Source organism: Neovison vison, chromosome 7, assembly GCF_020171115.1.
Source record: "Neovison vison isolate M4711 chromosome 7, ASM_NN_V1, whole genome shotgun sequence".
In the NCBI taxonomy this organism is placed as follows: Eukaryota; Metazoa; Chordata; class Mammalia; order Carnivora; family Mustelidae; genus Neogale; species Neogale vison.
This window is the reverse complement of record NC_058097.1, coordinates 34,039,116-34,061,993: the sequence shown is the minus strand read 5'-3', so window position 1 is coordinate 34,061,993 and position 22,878 is coordinate 34,039,116. Positions and strand designations below refer to the sequence as shown.

The following is a 22,878-nucleotide window of genomic DNA, read 5'->3' as shown; positions in this document are numbered from 1 at the left end:
TGGGAATCTTGCTGCCCTGCTCCTGCTTCTCTACCATAGTCAGCTTCCCCCATGGCAGGAAACGGCCTCCAAAAGACCTGGGCAGGACATTCCTCAGTCCCACCAGCAGGGGGAGAACCCAAGGAGTGGCTCTGACTCGCCTAGCTTGGGCCAGGTATCTGCCCCTGGCCCATCTGTGGGCAGAAGTGAGCATGCGGCAGGGCTCAGCCTATCCGGTGCTGACCCCTGGGACGCGAGGTGTGTTGGGAGTCTTGGAGAGAAGCAGAAAGCCAGGCAGGTGGCTCCCCCTACCCTCGCCGTCTACCACAGCGGAGTATGGATTCCCTGGTGCAAATGCCGACAGTGTGACTTCTGAAGGTCTTACGGCTGCCACGTACCATATCAAGAAGACACTAGTGTCCAGTTCAATTGAGCAGACATTTATTGAGCACCTATTAAGTGCAAGGCACTGTGATAGGTGCCATGGGAAATACAAAGAGTGAACACAGACGGTCCCTGCCCGCGAGGAGCTCACAGTCTAGAAACGGAGGTGAGACACAGTACACAATCAGCTGCGGTGACACCAGCCAGCGCGGCAAGTGCCGAAAGCCAGACACAAGTGCTGTGGGTCACAGAGCGCCATGGCGCTGCTTCTGGTCAGAAGCTTGGGCAAGGGTACAAAGAGGATGCAGGCTGGGCCTTTGCAGGGGAAGCCATTTGGGAGAAAGGGCATCTCAAGCAGAGCAAAGAGGTGCACGCGGAAGCAGGAGCCCACAGGGAACTGAGGAAATGTGTGTGGGCTGCAGCAAGCGTCCGGGGAAGGGCTGTTCCAAGTGGGGCAGTCACACGTGGCCACGAGGGGGATGGCACAGATACTACACTCCGGAGCGCTGAGCTTGGTGCTCTGGTCGTGAGGCACTGAAGCACTGAACAGAGATGAGGGGGTGACCAGTGGTGTGGTTCTGCTGGATAGATCTGCGAGCACTGTGGAGTCTGGGAGGGAGGTGAGCTGACTGGTCAGGGACCGTCACCCATAGGGAGACCATGAGAGCATGACTGGGGGGCACTGTCGGGCCATGGACAAGGGTGGATGGAGGGGACTTTGTGGCAGGGTGGAATGGGGGTGGAGAGCAAGGGACAGATGTAGGCAGGGGGTCTGGGGGCGGAGTGTGAGGACGGCATAGGGCTTCCAGGTGGGCTAGAAACATGCTCCTGCAGGGGAGGCCTAGAGGTGGGACTAGAAGTCGATGCCCTGGGTGGGGGAACACTCTGAGCTAGAGAAGTTAGGGAGGAGGAAGGCTGAAGTTAGTGAGCCCTAAAGGTGAGTGCACTTTCTTGCCATGTGGTCCCCGGATAGCCTGCGTGGGACACACCCAGGGAGCTTGACGAAATCAATTTCCATGCTTTACTCCAGGGCCACCGAGTAAGGGCCACTGAGTATAAGAGCTCTGGGGGCTGGCTTTGCCCGGTAATCACAATTTTTACTAAGAGCTGCCCTCCCCACCCCACCATGAATTCCATGGCTGGTCCAAAATTTGAGAACCACCTGTCAAGAAAGAAAAGGGTCTCAAGGACCGGCCTTTCAGTAAAAGAAGAGAAAGGCATGAAGAACATTTGGGAGGGAAATTTCAGAAAATGGGGAAAATAAGGGCAATAGTATCAAATATTCTGGTCACTGACATGGACACGAAGACTGAAGATTAAGAAAAGGCCTCTGAATTTGGCAATTACGTGGTCCCTGTGACTTTTCCTAGACTATTCCCATGTGGTGGGATGAAGGCCAAGTTTGCCAAACAGGAAGTGAAGAGCGGAAAGGTGAGGGAGAGCAGCAGAGCCTGGAGAGGATTCTGAGGTCAGGCGATGTTCTTACAGGATCTGAACTGTAATAACGGGCAATAACGGGGAGGTAGATGGCAGATCATGAAGAAACAAATGGCATGAGGCAGAGTGGCCGACGGAACAGACCACGGTGAGGAGAAAAGAGGGAGACAGGGAGGAGGACGGGGGAGGACACGGCAGTGCTGGTGGAGAGCTGCAAGTAGGAAGGCCACATCTGGGAGGTGCCTGGAGGGGGCAGGCTGGAGCTGAGGGAGAAGGGTGCCCAGGCCCACACTCAGGAGGCCCAGTGCCTGGGGCATTTCCTGTGATGGAGAAGGGTACTTGGGAGCATGGCTTTCTCCATGAATCCTATTCCACAAGTGCCACAACGAACCTAAGGAAGCAAGACCGACCCTCGCCCTCCTCTCAGAGACCAAACGCTACAACAGGCCTGAGTCCCTGGCGACTCTGCCAAGCCACAGCTGAGCCTGCCAGACAAAGCTGACCCGCCATCCAGGATGGCTGAGTTGCCTTCCCACTGTCTTCGAGCCCTCAGCCTACAAGGTCTCAAACACAGGCTACCGTACAGAAGGGTCAAACAAGGTTTTTTTTTCTCCCAGAGAAGGCAGCAGGGGCCTGGGGCAGAAGCTAAGTCCCCGGACCACCCCGTATCACCATTTACTTAATTCTCAAACCCTGGACAACCACTCTCAGAGGAGCAGGAGGCGCCTGTCTCCTGAATGTGGTGGCATCCCCTGCCCTGCCACCTCCTTCTGGGAAGGCCAGGAAGTGCAGGATGCGGAGCCTCGGCACACGCTGCCGGAGGAGCTGCAGAGCGAGGAAGCACTGCTGCCGACCCCACCGCGGCGGTTCAGAAATCCAGCACTGGGGGCAGACCGTCAAGCAGCTTTTGAGGAGCGTCAACACTCAGCCGAGTATAAGAGAAAGCTGAGAACAAGTAATGACTTTTATTTTTTTTTAATGGTTTGAAAATTGGGTTTTTAAATTTTCAAGTTTCAGAAAGAACTGTGACTTTTGTGTTATGTTGTAATTTATCAAGGCAAGTAACTGACCCACTTAATTTCCTGCATCCTTCCTTCCTATACCCTAGAAAGAGGAAAGGGGCAGGTAGAGCCCTCAGAAACAATACTAAAAATAGAGAGGCTTAGATAACCCAAAGGTCAAGGGTCAAGTCACTTCTGGAGCCTAGGAAACTCTGCAACCCCCAGTCTAGCCAGCCCCACCTGGTGTCACTCGAGGCCCAGTCCCCTTCCAGGAAGACCTGTGTGGCTAAGCCGGGGCCAGTAAGGTTTACCGCTGAGTCCTTCTCTGCAAATAGGAGAAATACTGGATTGGGAAGGCTGTCAGGCCAAACCTCAAGCCAGATCAGAGTCTGTGTGAGACAGCCCTAGCCCGCACATGTCTGCCACACTTTTATAAACCACGAGTTCTGAAGCTGAGGCACGGGGCTGTGACTGCATCACTTCCTGCCCGCCCCAAGTCTACCTCCAAACCCAGAGCTGGTGGGTGACTCTGGCCACCTGCCCCAAAGCAGCAGCTGACAACCAGTTCCCCATTAGAAGGCATCTTAAAGGCATCTAGAGAGAAAACATGATTGAAAAATACAAGTCCAGCCACCTGGAGGACTCTGAATTCATCCCCTGAGGGAAGCAAGGGTCCACTGGGAGGGAGGCTCCTGGGGAGGTACCAGCTCTGCTCGTGGCCAACCAAGTCCCTTCACCATGAAGAACAGACTGGCCCCGAGTCCGCAGCAGCTGTTTCTGGGGACTGGGAGGGGCACGACCCACAGGGCAGACACAAAACTGACCGTGAGCAGCCGGGGAAGAGAAAGGTAGAAAATACAAAGCCCTTTGAAAGTCCAGAGAACAGGAAAGATGTTACGTATAATTACCCAGGAAAAGAACTTCACTGACACAGAATCTGAGCACTGAAAACACAATAGTAAGATACCAATGCTGAGACAGACTCACTGGAAGGACGGCTGAGAACACTAAAAAGACAAATCCAGGAGAAATAAATAAGGGGCTGAGCCCCCACGGCAGCTACTAATGCTATTTATTGGCTTGGGTCATTCTTGAGAATAGAAAACCACTTTTTGGCAAAGCTGAACAAACTTCGCATGGAGGTTGTGGACACAAAATTGTATGTAACAATGGGGCTCATCATGGAATTTCCTCACATCCCACTATTATTTTCAGAGGCTAAGACATGACTTCTACTCAACAGTGAGGCCTCCAGCCTGGTGAGCGTGTCAGAGCACTGGACAAAGAGTCTGGTCCCTGCCCAGCTGCTCCACAGCTGTGGACGTAAGCATGCTGAGCCTCAGTTCCCTCTTCTGCTGGGGGCAGGGGAAGTAGGGTGGGACTACATGAATTCTAGAATCTCTTCTTGCCCTGACATTCTGGGAGTCTCACTGTGCCCTGGTCATTAACAACGGCTAGGCAGAGGTGCCATCTAGTGGCACCTCCTGCCCCCTCTCACAAATGGCTCCAACAAAAGACTCACAGGAGCAAAACCTACTCCTATGACTCTAATTCAGGGGTGAGGGCAGAGGAGGCTGGGGGTGGTGAGCACACTTCATGTTAGTGGACGTTACATAGTCATCTCAAGAAAATATACTTTAAGAGGTCTTGCTTTCCCTAAGAAAGCAACTCTTTTTTTTTTTTATTTAGAAAGGCTAATCATATCCATTTGTCAATATTTTCAGCTTTAAGGAAAATAGTTTAAAAAACATAAAAATGTAAATACACTCAAGAGTAACTGCTATTAAACAGTTCTGAACAGGCAGAAAATGTACTTTCCTTTTACAGAAAATGTTAAATCTGTAATAGCAGCATAATTTATATATAGAAAAAGCTGGTTTTGAAAACCCAGATTTTTTTATACACAAAACATCTGTTTTCTATATACTACAACAGTATTTCCACTGGGAAATCGGTCTCTTCACATTATGTCGCTTCCTGCCGCCACGTGCAGACACGAGCTAGAGTGTGACCTTCAGTCCAAAACCATGGCAGACAGTGCGTTCAGGTCTTTCATGTACGGATGGGCCGCCAGTATCTGGTCAATTTTCAGTCTTTGCTCTGAGTCAGGGAAGATCTTCAGAAGGGCTTCCCTCAGCTCGCTGGTTTCCGCAGGAGACCTCTGCGCCGGCATGGGCACACTCTGCTGCATACTGGGAAGGTTCGGCAGTACTGGAAAGCGGGGCTGCTGAGGAAGCCAGTGGCTGGGCGGGGTGCCCTGAATCCGGGCGGGAGGCTGGTGACTGGTGCTGGCTGCCTGGGAGCCGGGGACTCTGAAGCTGGGGTCAAACATGCCCACATTTGGCAAGGCATTGAGTAGGGGCTGCATATCTCTGTGAACAGAACGAGTCTGGTGAGTTGGGTTAGAAAAGATGAGAAAGCTGTCAAAAATGACCTGCTGCTGACCTGGAGGCTGTGCTGCTCCAAGACCTTTGAGGGCAAGCTGCCCACAGACGGGTCCACGGGGGTGACGCCTGTACCACCCCCGACTGGTCACGACGGTGAGTGAGAGCTCTTCACGAGCTACCCCACCATCCCAGACCTACAGCTACGAGAACGGACCCCAGCCAACTGCTGGCTCGAAGCCGGAGTTTCTTCTGAGGACTCCAATTTTGTGTGGGGGCCCTGGATGAAAGGGCTTAGAAAAAGGGACTCCTTTGGGGCGAGGCAGCCACTTCCAATTCCTGCAGTCTCCACCCCTCCCCCATCACCAGTCTGGGCAAGGTGCTGGTGCCCACACCTACATGTTCTCTGGGCATGTGTGTGTGTGTGAAAAGGGCATTTGTCTCATTAAGCAGCTTCCCAGGTGACTCGGACTTGCAGCCAAGAAATGAGGCTGGCTCAACACTTTTCCCAACTTCAAAAGCTAGACCCTCTGTGAGGGGTTATTAACTTCTTACTCGATTAGTTAACACACTATAAAGAACGATTAAGTGTGCAGGCAGGACAGATCCTGCTGCCAAGCTGCTCAGGTGTGGAAGAAGTCAGAGAACTGTCTTTCCGTGAAGTCTGATCCATGGGCCCCGATGCCTGCGCACAGGCCCCAGGTCTTAAAAGCCCAGCAGCAATGCAACAACACTCAGCGGATGTTAAAATGGCTGCCATTCCCTTGGTGTAAGGAGAGAAGCAGAACCTTGGGAAGTAAGCCCTCATCTGTGTAATAAAACCCAAAGGCTCAAAGGAGAAATGATTTCTCAGACCAGGGAACTGAAATTACACTGGTCTCCTCTGTAGAAGTACCTCTCTGTGAACTACCCCCAAATCCAAAGCTAGAACTCCAAAGGGATCTGGTTATAAATAAAAAAGATCAGCTGTCACCGGGTCATACTATCCGCCAGCTGGGCACACAGAATACTTTAGTTAACAATGCCCATTACCTGAGAATTCTGAAAACAGAAACAACCACTAGCAACATATCTTTAAAAAAACAAAACAAAACCCCAAACTACAATAAAGAAAACCCACATTATCAAATCAATTTCAGAAGAATATGAAATACCGGCTTCTCCTTTCAGTTGAGATAAAGAGTTCCCCAGGTAGTGATTCCTGAAGAGTAAGTAAATTAACAGCAGCATAACAACTTAAAAAAGTAAATGATTTTGGAAAATGAATATAAAAGAATATTCATGCGTCAAAACGAACCCAAGTGGCATTTGCTAGTAAGTGACTGCCAGCAAAATCTGTGGTCTTTTAAGACCTGTCCTAGGATTAAATTAAATTAAATCCTGTCCTAGGATTAAAACCAAAAGGATCACAAATGAAGAACTGGTCTTTAAGGTGAGTGTTTGATTAGCTTTTCAAATATACTACACCAGCGACAAGTATAAGGCTAATAAAAATTTCAAAAGTGCCATCTTTAGTCCTTCAGAGACATCACTTACACTAAAGCACAAAGAAGTGAAACAAATCTGTAAATACAAAACAGTGTGAAAAAAGCAAATACCTAAGGAAGACTTCCTTCCGAAGAAAGTCTTCTAATCGAGGTCCACTTCTTCCCAGAGGGTCATCAGGAACCATAAAAATATCCCCAACGAAGGTATATTGAAGCAATCTACAACAGAGTAGGATTACAATGCTGGAGAAAACATGAAGCTTTTACTGCTGCAGGAACTGAGAAGAAAGTAGCAGTGGCCACCTAATTCCAAGGCAACAGTCACCTACAAAATTATAAGGCTGCTTAATTGCCTAATGGAAAAAAACAACCAAGTTAAACCACCTGAATTTCTCTCTTGGATACAAATTCAATAAAGTAAGAAACTTGAATCAGTTGGCCCTCACATTTCTTAAGGAGACTTGCAGACTTTTTTTATCTGGGCTTTTGGAAGCAGCTTCTTCTCCTAATACAACTTTGAAAACAAGATTTAAAGACTGTCAGCTTGGGACACAGCAGGTGCACAACAAAGGTTTTACTTTTGTTTTGAATAGTTGTGTCTACAGGCAAACCCACTGAAGATAACCTCTTAAAACAACAAAACAATATGATCTACAAGGAAAGAAAATCTGAGATCAGTTCAGTATGATTTAGTAAGTCTGGGCAAGGTATAAGAAAGAAAAGAAGGCCAAGTGCTTGTGTTGGTTGTCTAGACCTCAGTAAACGCCTTGTTTTGTGAGTTCTAAAGGCAGTGGGTTGGTGTACAAACATGAGTCCTGATTGCACTTAGACCACACAGAGGAGTGTCCAGTAAATACTGACAATGAGTCCAGGGCAAAGATCCAACAGAAACATGTCCTCGAAGATTGATGGCTTATTAAGTGTGCCCAGAAGGTCAAAGACCAATTCTCAGTTCAGCTCTCATGAACAGCTTATTAACAGCATGTGAGTCAAAATGCAGAGAGTATTTATCTCACACCTGGGCATTTTACAGTAAAGAATTATTTTCCGGGGCGCCTGGATGGCTCAGTGGGTTAAGCCGCTGCCTTTGGCCTGGGTCATGATCCTGGGTTCCTGGGATTGAGCCCCACGTCGGGCTATCTGCTCCGCAAGGAGCCTGCTTCCTCTTCTCTCTCTCTCTGCCTGCCTCTCTGCCTACTGGTGATCTCTGTCTGTTAAATAAATAAATAAAATCTTTAAAAAAAAAAAAAAGAATTATTTTCCAAAATCCTCTAATGATTTAGCAAAATACAAATATCAGATAAGGGGCAACGGTGAACCCCCAACAGAGGTAAATACCCAGTTGTAGCTGTTACACACTACTACTAACACACAGCTTGAGGTATGCTGATTTACGTTTTTAGATTTGTGGCATATGGGCCTCCTCCGGGGCACCATCACAGATTGGTGCTGTTAGGTAACTTGATCAGATGATGCCTGTTAACGAGAAGTCCTGGAACCCAGTGTTCACTGATCTTCAGGCAGGCGGACACATTCAGAGTACCATCACAAATAAAACACATCTGTGAATGCTCTACTCTTGACTTTATTCTGGATGATAACCAAACATAGTTTCAATGTACATGATTTAACATTGTGGTAAAGGGTCAAGAAAGGCATCACAGATTAAAAAGCACAAATATTCTTCCCACTCCCAAGAAGTAAAAACTCAACCAGCAGGTTGATTTTGGTCCCGACCTCTTGCTGGAATCACAGCTGTCATTAAATCCAACCTTCGTATTTCACGGTTGGTCAAGTACGGATGCCCAGTGAGTTGCCGAGGTCTCCCCTGGCATCCAGGGCAAGGCTAAGGTAGGGGCCACTTCTGCTCCACTACACTGTTAACAAGAGTTAACCACACCATAAATATGGGCCTCTTGCCTCCTGTATCTTTCAAAGACACCCTGCAGCCACCACAGCATGCCTATACATCCCCTGCTGGTTTTGTGGCTTTGTACTGGGACCCCCACTTATCTAGAGGGACCAGCGATAGTATGGGATGGGGATTATTCTTATTTCCCTATACTGCTTTCTGCAGGGCCAAGGTGGACACGAAACAAAACCGAACAATGAACAACAAAAAACACTTTACCAAAGACAAAGAAGAAAATATTACCTTTTTGTAATAATTTCTCTCCAAGAGAGTGACTCAGTCACAAATTCTCTGAAGTTATCATTTGTTACAATTATGCCACCAGTTTTGTCCGCTAAGTGTAGTAGAAACCTATAGTAATATAAGAGGTTAAAATGGGCAAGCAGGCATTCCTGGCTTATAGAAGCTATGTTATAAGAAAACAGAAGGATTTCCTCTTCATAGGAAAATCACCAAAGAATTTAACTATGGCTAGGAGGTAGAAAAGTTAAGTCCTTGTCAGCTGAAGATCAATCTGAAATACCGAATACCTCTGAAATTATTAGTGTGATTATAATGAAAGTCTGGTTTTCATACAATATATTATTTTCTTTTTAAAAATGATCTCAACCATGATTTAAACATTTTTCTAGAAAAGTTGTATTATCAACAGATAGTGATCATCAGATGATCCACAAGGACTAAAGTTGAGAATAAATTCGAGCTGACAAGCCTGTGAAATCACTATTCAATTTTTGGTTGCTAAGCTACAGTACTCTGCTTCTGAGGTTAGCTGCTTGGTACAATCAGCCTTGCATTAAAAAAAACAAAAACAAAACCCCACAGGTTCACACCTTCTGCTTGGACTTGTGATGTCTAGAACTATTATTGTGTTTAGCCCAAGTTAGAGACTCACTCAAATGCCATTTACGAGAAGCTGCACTGGTGAAAAGGAAGGGTATGAATTCAATATTGATAATTCTATTTCATTGCGGCAGATTACTCATGCTTAAACCCTCTTAATGAGAGATTTGTGAGGATAATAATGTTGAGTTTTATCCCTCAGTCAGGGTGACCGCATCTGTCTAAGGCAATGCAGACAAAGACAACAAACAATACATTAAGAGAATCACTAGAATGGAAGGTGCGAACAACTGCTTTTCTTAGTGAGAGTAAAAACTTCAAAGGAATTAAAAAACAAGCCTCATTAGTTTCAGAAGTCTTAGGATGCCTTGGAAAGTATGAATACACATTTTGATTTATTACTGAATATTTTATAAACTACTCCTAGCTGGCATGAATTGTAAGCGATGAGGTTCACTCATAGGTATTAACGAAAGTAGTTAAGGCTTCTGAGTGCGTGTACTATGAATCAAGACATAGATCCACGTCTGCTAAAAACCCAGAGTCATAACAAATTAAGCACAAGCTTATTTAGTCTGCATACTTGCACAGGACTTCAAATTCTGCAGGTGTGCAGCTACAGTATTAGAGATCTGAAGGCTCTTCACGAGCCCGGCAGCCCACCTGACCCTCCACCCGAGCACTGCAGGGTCTGAGGCCAGTACCAGGGAACTGGAGTGGGACCTGGTCTCCCAGTACTTCCTCACCCCTGCCCCACCCGACGTGCTCTTCTCCTTCCACTTCCTCTCATGCTATTCTCTCACATAACTCTGATTCTTCCCATCTGATCTGGCCTCTCATTCCAGCCTAGAGAAGGACAAGGGGTTGTCAGTGAGAAGGCCTCTGAATCTTTTGCTTAAGGAACATCTGCTGTCATCCCTAGTCTCTCCCCAACTCCCTACTGCCGGGCTCTCCTCTTTGCATCTCTCACCCATCTGACTATCATTCACTAGTCTGGGTTACAAGCTAAACATGGTCTTCAATGTAGGGGGACCACTTTGGTGGAATACTGAGGCAAAACCACCAGCACACTCTAAGTGCTTCAGGCCTGAATACCATAAAGGGGGTGAATGCAGGAGTGGAAAGAACAAGAGGCCACTACTTAAGTTCCCAGATACTGGTAGGGTTGCTACTACTGAATTCACTCCAAAGAGGAGGGTTTGAAAAACTGGCTGTCACGCCACTGGTCATGTTTGGGACCTTCTCTTATTCAACCACAAGAACCCACCCCACCTTATTTATTTGTGTGCCTTCTTTAGATCACAAGCTCCTTACAGCAGGACATGTGTCTGAATCAGGTGTCCCCAGAGCCTAGCTCTGTGCATTGTACTTGGTTTGGTGCTCAGTAAGACTGCTAGAAAAAATGTAAAAGGTGCAGATTAAAGCCATGGTCTCCAATGCACTAACACCTGCTTTCTGAGTGACCCACCAACCTAAGAAATGCAGCTTACTCTTATCACACTTTGCGTCAGCTGAGACCATCTTTTATTATGTGGAAGAAATACTGAGGGCTCTGGTATGGCAATGACAAACTAAGTCACTGGCCAAAATCAACCAGGAGGAGATGAATCATGTTTGAAAAGCATTCTTGAGGCTGACACCCTAAGACAAGACAAACTTTACTCAGACATTACTTTTAGTATGCATCAAAAAAGAGAACTCAGTGTCTGCTTTTACTTATGGATTCTCAGTTATGTTTTATTAAGAATACAAACAAGCATATAAACAAACATTCTAACCAACAGACTTTAAGATAATGTTCCTAAACTCATATAACAAAAAAAAATAATAACCCACTGAGTGACTATATAACCTTAATGACCATAAACATTAAAATTCTCAAACCCCTGGATCTTTTAAGCCCTTTAGGCATGGGGGTCCAAGAGCACCATGAACTGTCCAATGGCGCAGGTGGTGGGCTCCTCAGCACCCCTCACCCATCTCAGGAAGGAAAACAGCCTTTCGTACCTGTCATCATGAGAAGCAATTCTTTCTCCAAAGACCATCCGGGCAGGAGTTAAAGATAATATTCCAAGCTCCTGGAGCTGAGTTAGGAAGTGCTGTTCTGTTCACGGAATAAGTTGAATACACATTCAGAAAAAGGCTATCTTCCCAGATGTTCAAATAAATGAAACTACCCCCAAATGTTTCACTTGGAGAGTTAGGGAAACCTTTACTGACTCAAGAAGACTCAATGTACTAACTCACTGGGTAGGAAAAAAAAAATAAAAAAATAAAAAAAATAAAAAACAAGGAATATACATAACTAAGGCAAATACAATGTAAAAACTGACCTTAGCTATTTTTTAAATATAAAAAAGTTCAACTCATTTGCTCCCGAAATTAAGAGTAGGCCATAAACCTGTATTTAATGTATCCTACCATCCAGGAATTTTTCACACTCGTATCACAATCAGTAGGACAGACAGACTGACGACACAAGTTCCAGAGAGAGAGGGTTGGGGTGGGACAGGAAACAGGGTTGGAAGCAGAGGTGTGGCAGGGACACGAGGCTCTGCCCCATCCCAAGGAAGGCCTGTGTGGACCCCATTCCAAGAGTCTGTCAAAATATCCCTCTAGCTGGCATTGTATCCAACTGCTCTCAGTTATCTGCATGAACCTTTACTGACTTTCATGACACAGAAGAAAAGAGGGTCAAAGCCAAACTGTAGAAAACCAGTCAATGGGCAAAAAGCACTAAACTTAGCTCGGGGTGAGAGAGTATCCCCTGCAACAGTACTCACTACTGGCTTAGACCAAAATGCTGTCCCCCTCCCCCACCCTGGCCAGTGTTTTACTGTCCTAGAGATGCACAGCATGGAGGGCTCACAGGAGGGATCACAAGATGCCCTCACAGGTCCTACTGCAAAAAATCAGTGGCTCTGCCTTAGTCCTCAAGCACGCTCAGTTAAGACAAATATGCTCTCCAAAATGAGAGAAGTTGGGATACTTGAGAAATGTGTGGTCTTACCATTTCCACCTCAACAGTGACTAAGTTTCACTTCCTGTTCAAATGCTGGGTGAGCTCTGTACTCACTCTTTCTCTTCCCAATCTACCTTTTGTGTCGAGGCCCGCTGCTGTGGTAAGCTGTCTGACACAGACCGAACACTCCTCCTACAGTGACCTAAGAAACAACCTCTCTGGGCTGCTGCACGATTCACTAAGTTCAAAGCTCTGTATGTGGCCTGCAGTCAACAGTCCCACACGATTAACAGACGTAATTTATGTTACGTTATTAAACAGACTGCTCAAAAAACACGCTCTATGGGGGTTCCCAAATTTAGCAAGTGACCATTTTAAAAAAGACCGTTTCATGAGGCAGAAGCCCAGACTAAAGGAAAGATAGATTTAACCTCGTTTTCAGAAAGTTGGGAAAATTTTTGTATGTTTAAAGAACTCTAACTTTCCATATAAACAACTATGTTAACTTTCCATCCTTCCCCTAAGTACTTCTTATGCTGTAACACACTCCACCTAATGTTCTACTGCGCGCAACAGATTTACCATTTTACTTTTTTAAAGCTGCTGTCTAAGGCACATGGCTCTGCTCTAAGTAGCACGTGTTGCAAATATAAGCCAACTCGTTAAACATCTAGAAAAGGAGAAATCTGGAAGGATCAGTTTAGTTTGCCTTACCTGTGACATTAGGATCACGCCTTGTTCTCCACTGTGGGACAAATACAGTGATGTTTCTGTTGCCAAGCTTCCAAAAATATTCAACTGCAATTGCAATTCCACGACAAGAAAAGAACTTTTTCAGACCATGGCTAGAAGAGAACAAAATTTATTTCAGCTTAAAGTATGTTAAGCTTCACTATGAGAAAGTGAAAAGGTGAATTCCATATATAACAAAAACAACTGCAACAAAATTCCCTGTAATACTCTTTTATATTCTTTGGCACCAAATCGCATAGTTTATGACTTTACAAAGCCAAGACAGAAGACTTTGCATGAGATGTGATTCTTAATAGCTTTATCATTTTTCTTGTACTTTGTTCAATCTAACTGAACATGCTATTGAGATAGAAGGCAGTTTGAGCTTCAACGTAATACTTGTTTATTGCACTTTTTATTCTGTTTTTGCTCTTTAGAGAGCCCATTCCAAAGAGTCCTGCCTGGTCATTTGACCTCTAAGAGCATTTTACACATTTTATTAAGGAACTTGTTGCTGGGGGCACTGGAGTGGCTCAGTCGGTTAGGCATCTGCCTTCAGTTCAGGTCATGATCCCAACATTCTGGGATTGCTTCTCCCTCTCCCTCTCTCCCTCTGCTGCTCCCCCTGCTTATGCTCTCTCCCTCTCTCTCTAATAAATAAAATCTTAAAGAAAAAAAGAAACTTGCTGCTGAAGCAGAAGTACACATAACCCTTCCATGGTCCTCACAACTTCCAAAGGCTACAAGTGCCTCCAGCTCCAGGGCTCCATACCCTTTCTAGGGAACTGTGAAACCTACTCAGTTTACAGCTTCCCAGAGATAAATTGAGGACACAATTCCAGTGGAACTAACTGGAGGCCATGGCAGATGCTTTTACTGAAAGAAACAAAGTGTGGGGAGCAGATGCAAACAAACAATGAACTGTATAGAATGTAAGTCAGGATACGATTTTCTGTAAAGGACCAGATAGGCCTTGCAGGCCATATGGTCTCTGCTGCTCCACTCAAGTCTGCCAACTGGAAATGAATGAGGGTGGCTGTGTTCTTTATTTACAAAAACAGGTGGTAGCCACATTTGGCCCACAGTTTGCAACCCCTGGTATAGTGGATTTAAAACTGACCCCACCCAAAAATGTGGTAACAAATTTCAAAAGAAACGAGAAAAAATATTTAAACTGTATTTTCCCATAGTTAAGTAAAAGTGGAGATTTTTAAAAAAGGGGAGGGGGTTTCAAAGTTTGACATTAGTTGGTGGTGATCCATTTTCTAACCATGAATATTAGAAAGAAAGAAAAAAACAAAACCTCAAACCCCCAAACTGTGAAGCTACAGTTTATGAAATGAGCATAATCTATCTTCACTATTTCAATAGTTACTTAGGTTCTAGTGACAGGAAATCCTGCATCTTCAGTCCTGTCTTCTCTTCATGTCTAGTGTCTCCATATCAAAACCAAAATTCCATCACTTAGAAGTCCTGTCACCTCAAGCACAATGTGTCCTAAGTCAACCCCATGCTCTCCTAATTCCCATACCTCCTCAAACTCCAGTGAGACCCCGAAATACAGCTGTCAAGGCCTTCGATCCTGCTCAGGGTCATCAGTGGCAGCATTCCTTTCAACAAACTCAGGGCACGGCTTCAAGGTCCCCTCGATACCTCTCTCGTCAGGAGGGATCTAGCCATCACCATGCATTATCACTCTCGTTTCTGGCCAGGTGGGCTTGCCATCGCCCTCTTCCTCGGCAGTGAGCTTTCTTTTCCCTGCTATCTTTGTAGACCTTCTCTTATGCCTTCCTCCAATGCCGTAGGCACACAATACCAAACCTTCTTCTATGACGCCATTTCTAGAAACAGGTCCTCAATCATCTCTCCCCTTTCCTGTCTTGCTATCCTATATTGTCTACCGGAATGACAGAATTTAGGAGAACAAGGGTAGATTCCTACTAGATACAAAGAACGAAAGCCCTGAGAGGCTGAACAACTTTCCCAGGCTGCACTGCCACAGGGTGGTTGTGCTGGGATTACTCAGGCTTCCTCACTCCGGAGCCAGTGCCCCCCTACCACCCTACACTGGGACTGTCCCCACCTAAATCTACATTCTCACGAAGGAAAAATAGGCTGGACATTCAATAAACGTCTAACACTCAGAAGAACAGCTCAGACACTTCTCCTTTAAGAGTCTAAAGCCCACTCTCTCTTCTCTGTGAGCCACAAATAAGAGACTGCACGGACATCAGCTTTGCTCCAGAAAACATATGCAAGTAAACCTTCTTGATGAAGTAACTCAGCAGTGATCTGTTTATCTAAAAGCACTCAAAACATGGCAAGAATGTAGCAACAGGACATCTGCTACTGGAGAAAGGCTGGAGGTAGTTTTTGTAGGCGTCATCTTAAAAAAAAAAAAAAATCTTTAAAAACCATTCTAACTGCTTAACAGCAAGAACACACCCAGAGTTAATGTCAACCACAGCCTTAACATGAAAATAAAAAATAAAAAACACAAAAAAACCAGCCTACTGGTTCTTAGAAAAACCAAGGAATATGTATGTTATTTAAGTCCTGAAAAGAACAATCCTTAAGAGAAATGCACTAAAAAAGGCTTGTAAAGTTTGGTTTATTCATCGGCTACAAATGTGTACTAACTTTTTCCCTCCCTCTAAAGCTTCTTTTGAGTGCAACAGTAGAAAGTGAGTGGAATCCAGCTCTGTCCCATGGGGATCCCGGGGGAAAAGAAGGAAAATGCAAGTAGATGCAATCCCACTGTGCTATACCACGCACAAACTTACAGTGGAAGATATGGCATTTCCGGAAACATTAGCTCTGTACTAATTTCCAGTGTTATCCTTAGTGATAAGATCAAATCACTGTGGGTACCTTGAAAAATCTTGAGAGCTGTTTTAGGAATAAAAACGGCAGTTCAAAATTCTGGTGGAAAACACATAGATTCAGCCAAAAAATGGAACTAGACAAGAAAATCAAGTGCAGCCAAATTCACGTCCTCCAGGTAACAAGAAGGTTCCTGTTGCTTCCTACTTCAACTGCCCAACATCCTGGCTAGGCAGAAATGTGCCTCCTCACCTCCCTGCAGTCAAGTCAGAGGAACCTGTTGACAGGTCGACCCAGACCAACTGTCTAAATTTAGACTCTGAGACAAAGGGTTTACATACCGTAACTTCTCCTCTACTTCTGGGAAGGCCAAAGGTCTGGGGCTTCCAGCTCCGAATGCAGAATGAACAGATTAATAGGCCGGAGGGGCCAGGTGTGTTGGCTCTCAAGGGAGATTTAAAGTCCTATTCCATGCAGTTGGAAACAAGTTACATCATCTGGTTGTTTTCCATATTATAGCGGGCATTAAACTGGAAGGAAGAATGTCCCAAGCAGAGAGGAGATGGGCAACAGATGCTTGATAAAATCTCACAGTAGTGATAGACCCAGACCATGCAATGTAGGGCAAATGGTGAAAAAACTCTTTTGGAGTTACCCCGGGAAAAAGTCATTTCCTTCTATAGTTTCCACTAATAAAAAAAGCCATGGGACCCTGATACAGAAGACTAGCATGAAAAAAATGCAGAAAATACATAGCGCTGAAAAGCGAAGGGGCAAACCTCATCTACACGGAAAATTATCTACCCAGATAAGTCAGGTGTCCTAATGATAAAGTTTCAAAGTGACCGAGTCTGAGTGTGATCTAGCCACCACTGTGATGTCTAGCCGTGCACCACAAACAATTTCCATTTACTCATCATTTGACTCATTCATGGTGACAAGGGGAAAAACTAAGTAGAAATATGTGTAATTAGCAGCATGAAGTGGGTATTTTGGAATTTCTCACAGTGTATATGGATTGCAGACAGCATGCCGGATCTAATATAATACAGGACAGGCAGACACCCAGAGATGGGTAGGTCTGAGCTGCTCCGGAGTAGGATCAAACCAACAAATCCTACTGTTTAAGAGTTCAAATTTCCTTTTTAACTACTTCTGCACCAGTTGGGTCAAATAAGTGAGGTTTATGCTTAAACAACTCAAGACTTAAGTACTCTACATTGCCAAGACCTGAAAATTCCAACCTCATTTTTGATGGGAGGAGGCAGGATATATGATGGCTCTGGGAGCCTATGGGCCCACATCTCCTATCTGTGAATCCTGGATAAGATTTTTAAGCCATTTTATGTTATAAAAGTATAGATCATTTTTGTCTCACAAAATCAGTGTAAAGATTACATTTTAAAAGAGTAAAGTAAAAGTACCTAAAACATAATAAATGTTTCAGTTTTAAGATTTCAAATATTTGCTGAAAAATGTCTCAGTTAAATTTCAATCTAAATTGATCAATGGAATAGGAAGTTATAAAAGAGTGGGGAAAAGTCATTTTAAAAATCCTAATATTTAACAAACCATAAGTGACTCTTAATCTCACAAAACAAACCGAGGGTTGCTGGGGGGAGGGGGGTTGGGAGAAGGGGTTGGGGTTATGGACATTGGGGAGGGTATGTGCTCTGGTGAGTGCTGTGGAGTGTGTAAACCTGGCGATACACAGACCTGTACCCCTGGGGATAAAAATATATTATATGTTTATTAAAAAAATCCTAATATTTAAGTCTTTAGGTCATTCATTCAACAGAATGTTACTGAGTGCCCACCATGTGCCAGCACCATGGACCCTGCAGGTATTTCAGTTAATAGGAGACATACAAATCACTTCTTCCACGGAATGTACAATCTAGAATCCACATTTACTATCAAAGTGATCTCAAATGAGGATCAATTTTTTCCCAAATTTAAAAAATGTGGAGTTGAAATTTACATAATATAATCATTTTTTAAAAAATATTTTATTTATTTATTTATTTGAGAGATAGACAGTGAGAGAGAGCATGAGCAAGGAGAAGGTCAGAGAGCGAAGCAGACTCCCCATGGAGCTGGGAGCCCGATGTGGGACTCGATCCCGGCCATTTTGAAGTAACAATTCAGTGGCATTCAGTACATTCACAGTATTGTACAATCACCACTTAGATCTTGTTCTAAAACATTCCATCACCCCCAAATAAGACCCTGTCCTATAAAGCAGTTCCCCCCAGGATAAGAGTTAATTTTAGTTACTGATATTTTCAGATCAATCTTTATCAAGTTAAGTATAAGTCTGTTATTTTTTGGATAATACATCCTTATAAATAATTGTTGCTTTTAAACACAGACATCTGTGAATTCAAAGAAAACTGGAATCCTCCCCAAATAATCAGCTTTTAAAAGGAAAAGTAATGAAAGTCTGCTCGTGGTTCCCCTTAGTGCACTAATTCAGTGGTTTTCAAAAGAAATGGCACTGCACCCATGGGTGTCAGTAAATAGGTGTGAGTGTTCTGGGGTGTCATACTATGGGCAAAGCAGGAGGGACGAGATATGCAAAAAACCCTGTCATGAAAGGCAGTACCACTCTAAATTCCAACAGGGACCCCTCTGAGAAATACATTAGTTACTACTCCCAAACGTTTTTAAATAGTGGCATCATCACTGCTCGTTCTATGTTACTTTACGATTTCTTAATCCTTCAACGCCAATTTGGGCAATCTTTCCAGTTATAAAAATTGAAAAAGGATTACTATTACTCACAATCATGACCTAAATTTTATTATCACCACTTGCTAAAGAAATCATAACAATGAGGAACTGGTGCTGGGCTTGGACTGTGGGTGACTGAAACTGCACTTTACATTTTTACTTAGATAACGCTATGTGGCTGTGGGCCATTTGCTGGGTTTCCCCAACAAGAACTGCCAAAAAGCAAAGTGAAATGACAACAAACAGTATTATTTAGAAATGAAGACAAGTGTATTACGTATTTTTCCAGCCTATCTTCAAACGTTAACATGGGGAATGCTGGGATTTTTCTTTCTTTCTTTTCTTTCTTTTGACAGCAAAATACAGCATCAACAATTCAGTCAAAAATAAAAAGAATCCTTATTTTAAAAAACTGACATTAAAGTACTTAAGGATAAAATGACCTATCTGAGCTTTTCTTTAAAATAACTTGGGTGAAAGGCAGTAGTGGGGGTATAGGCTCAACACGACTGGCCATGAGCTGAGAACTACTGAAGGTGGGGAATCCCAAATTCAAAAATAGATTCATCCGGGGCGCCTGGGTGGCTCAGTGGGTTAAGCCGCTGCCTTCGGCTCAGGTCATGATCTCAGGGTCCTGGGATCGAGTCCTGCATCGGGCTCTCTGCTCAGCGGGGAGCCTGCTTCCCTCTCTCTCTCTCTGCCTGCCTCTCCGTCTACTTGTGATTTCTCTCTGTCAAATTAAAAAAAAAAAAAAAAAAGATTCATCCTATTACCTTTTTATGTATTTGTTTGAAAACTCAGTAAAAAATTAACAAAACAAAAAAATAAATATATAGCACTTATAGAATTCCTAAGAGAGAGGTCACATACATATTTGCTAAAATTTAGAAGAGTTTCACCGTCTTCATCTGGCGTCCAGGGACATGCCCCTTTTCTTAAATGACAGCCACTTAAATGCCAGACCTTACAGACTTCTTCAAAATCAACGGAGTGACTGATTTTGAAAACTGGAGAGAGACTTTACCTACCAGTTGTTGAAACGGCATGATAAAGGTGCCCTTTAGGACAAGGCAAAGGCAACAGATTACAGCAAATGAAACCCAGCAGACAGAAACCTACATGAGGTCAAACAGGTGGTCCATAGCAGGGCAGACTCCCTCTTGATCCCCTCTCCTCTTCTTAGTCATTGTATTAAACCTCCCCTTAGAGAAGAAACCCAAGCTTGTACCAGATGTATAAAATACAGACTCTTCAGAGGTTTCCAAGACAGGTTAAATAGAAATGATCTTTTAACTCCTTTTGCTAAAAGCAAATATACAAGCTTTTTGTAGCAGCAGAGGACCATGAAGAAGCTCAAACTGATGAACTTCCTTAGAAAGGAAATTGCTATCACTCTATCAACAAAGAACAACAGAAGTACAGCACATCCATTATCACTGCACTCTTGCCTAGAACCTCAACATACATAAAGAGACATAAAAATAGCATAAAGTAGCATAAAGAGACAAAAAAATCTTTTTGGCTTTAAGCTCCATCCTCATATTCAGAACCTAATGGAATTCATGGTATTAAGAACCTAATGATTAAAAAAAAAAAAAGTAGCTAATGCTGTAAAAATCTCTATACTGTTATCACTGACTAGGCAATGCAAAAGTGAAGACAAATTTTCTATTATCTCTCACCCTCAGAAATTTAGGTTCAGCAAGATGAAAAGCCAAGTTTATAACTCCAGAAGATGGAATAACAAAACTTTCCAAACAGCTGCTTCATGTTTTCTTTTTCCAGGTAAGAAAACAGATCAGCTAGACAGATGCATAGCATAAGTTCCTTCAACTGCATGTAATTCTGAGATACTGCTTAGGGCCCTATTTACAACTATACTATAACTTGCAAATAGTGGACTTACGTAATTGCGACATTGCTCCCATCTATAACAATGTGCTTCAAATCCGTTCTCCCTGGCTCATTTTTTAATTCCAGCTTGTAGGGTACTTTCAGAGTATCTCGGAACCTTTGAACGCCAGTGACGGAGGAATCAATATGATCAGACGGTCCTGCCAACCTTGTGTCAGTAACTGAAGGTAACAGCTGGGGAAGTGGCATTGGTGGAGAAAGGGGTGGACAATTTGGCTTAGACTGGGGAGAGCTACAACACCCTGATCGGTTTTCACAGGGAGACCTCATACTACTTGGAAGTAAGGGTTCTGCTTGCTGTTGCAAACCATTTTCAGGAAAAACTGGAATTCTGGGCTGGTGACTTGAGGCTCCTCTTGAAACAAAACTGACAACTTCTTTGGGACTTGAAGGAACAACAGAGGGTGAAAGGCCATCAGTTTCAAGGTCCATGTTACAAACATAATTCTGGTTTGAACTCCAGATTTCTTGTTTCTGTTCTATTGGCACTGTTCTGAAAGTATTAATTTTGCAATTTGAGGTACATGGTTTTGATTCTTTGAATGGTAACTGAGAAAATTTTTCCACCATATTTTGCTGTGTGTGAGTTTGTGTTTTCTTTGGAGTGGAATCCGTTGTAAGCTCATTTACGCTGCTACAAACACCTTTGTTTTTGGTTCTGTTAGTCTCTGGATACACAGTACCAGGTGAAAATTCTCTGTCTTCCTGGAATCTTTTATTTTCTTTTTCAATTTCTTCTAAGAGCAATAATGGTTCAGTGGATGGCCCATACTCCCTAATGACCTTTTCAACAATTTCTTGGGAATAGCCCATGGTTTTAAAAAAGTTTACGAGGATGTTGTATTCCATTTCCTCAGTAGTGTCCTTTACATCGGGACTTAAATTTTCAGGATCAGCAGAAGAATCGGATAAGTCAATGATTACACTTCCAGCTAATGTCTTACCATCATCGAGAAGCTCCCCCTCTTGAACATTTTCCAAAGAAAACTGTTTCTTGGTATGCCTTTCTTCAGAATCAGAAAATCTCCTTTTGTGACAAATTCTGTCTTTGGATAATGTCTCTTCGTCTGGGCTTAGACCATTTATTGGAACAAAAAGTACATCTTGTGAACTAGAAAAGATCGTGTCCATTTGTTTTGTAAGCTCAGAAACAGGAGTGCCAGCTTTATTTCTTGCATCTTCCTGCAAAACAATTTCATCTCTGGAAATATTCAGCCCTGTGGCAGCATTCTGTGGAAACTCTGTTTGTTTAGAATCTCCAATTTCAATAACATCATCATCTCCCGTTTCAAAGAAATTCTCCTCACCTTGTGTGAGTGTCAAAAGCTCTTTTTTCAAGGAAGTGGGCAAAATCAACAAGTCCATTGTATAGTTGTCAGCCCGAGCTTCAACAAATTGTTTAAATTCCCTTTTCACCTCGGATTCTTTCTGACTGTTGGGTAGGTTCTCATTATTCTCAAAGAGCTTTACAAACTGCTGAATGTGACTCCTAGCCATGACCACAGCTTCGGCACTTCCTCTGATGCCAAGAAGACCAATGTCCAGAATGCAGAGATCGGCACAGGTGTCCTGAATCAAGCTTTTCAGAAACAGGCTCTGGGCCCCAACAAAAATGCAGTGCATGGCCTTGGGGTAACATTCTCTTTCTTCTAGTTCTGGTTCACAGATTCCTTTAATATATTCCTGTAAAGAGGAGTTAAGAAATTAGATCAATTTACAAAAGCTCTTTATAGCACCTATTATATTACACATAATGATAAATGTCAAGCCGTACAAAAATCAAAAGCATGCTAATAACTTGGGGGAAAAATGCCACATTTTAAATAAAAGAGTCAAGATAAGAGATTTAAGCTGCTTAATCGTTTCTGTTGGACTTGAAAATTTTGCCTTAAAAGCCCGTGTAAACATTTTCAATAATGTATCCTGCAATATGATCTTTGGGGTATGCCCAACTGCACAGTGGGTAAGGACAAGACTGGATTTATTTACATCTATAAAGAACAAACATTTTGCTTGCCACCAGGTATTTATTGATACAATGACATAATTAAGAGATAAGATAATCAAGTCAGTTTACTCCAGAATAAACCTTGACTTTTGCTTTGCTACTAATGTCCTTAGTTTCCAGATAAAACAGAGATTCTGAAAGCTTTAAAAATTAAAATAAAATAAATTCCCTAGCTGGCTAGAACAATGCATAGTCTATATAATTTTATGTCTTTTTTTTTTTTTTTAATTCAAAGGGCAGACTGTTTAAATGTAGATCTAAATAGAAATAGCCAGAGAG

General features: G+C 43.5%; 1 protein-coding gene across 1 annotated transcript in view; it reads right to left on the bottom strand.

Moving 5' to 3' along the window:
* Window positions 1-403: 403 nt before the first annotated feature.
* Window positions 404-22,878, bottom strand: part of N4BP1 (NEDD4 binding protein 1) — a 48,132-nt gene continuing 25,657 nt past the window's right edge. Inside the window, exons 2-7 of the mRNA XM_044256200.1 lie at window positions 20,584-22,274; window positions 13,104-13,234; window positions 11,435-11,531; window positions 8,828-8,935; window positions 6,784-6,891; window positions 404-5,173 (exon numbers count right to left, since the gene is read on the bottom strand). Of these exons, the coding sequence (XP_044112135.1) occupies window positions 4,816-5,173; window positions 6,784-6,891; window positions 8,828-8,935; window positions 11,435-11,531; window positions 13,104-13,234; window positions 20,584-22,274 (2,493 nt within the window). The 3' untranslated portion in view covers window positions 404-4,815. The remainder of the gene's footprint in view (window positions 5,174-6,783; window positions 6,892-8,827; window positions 8,936-11,434; window positions 11,532-13,103; window positions 13,235-20,583; window positions 22,275-22,878) is intronic.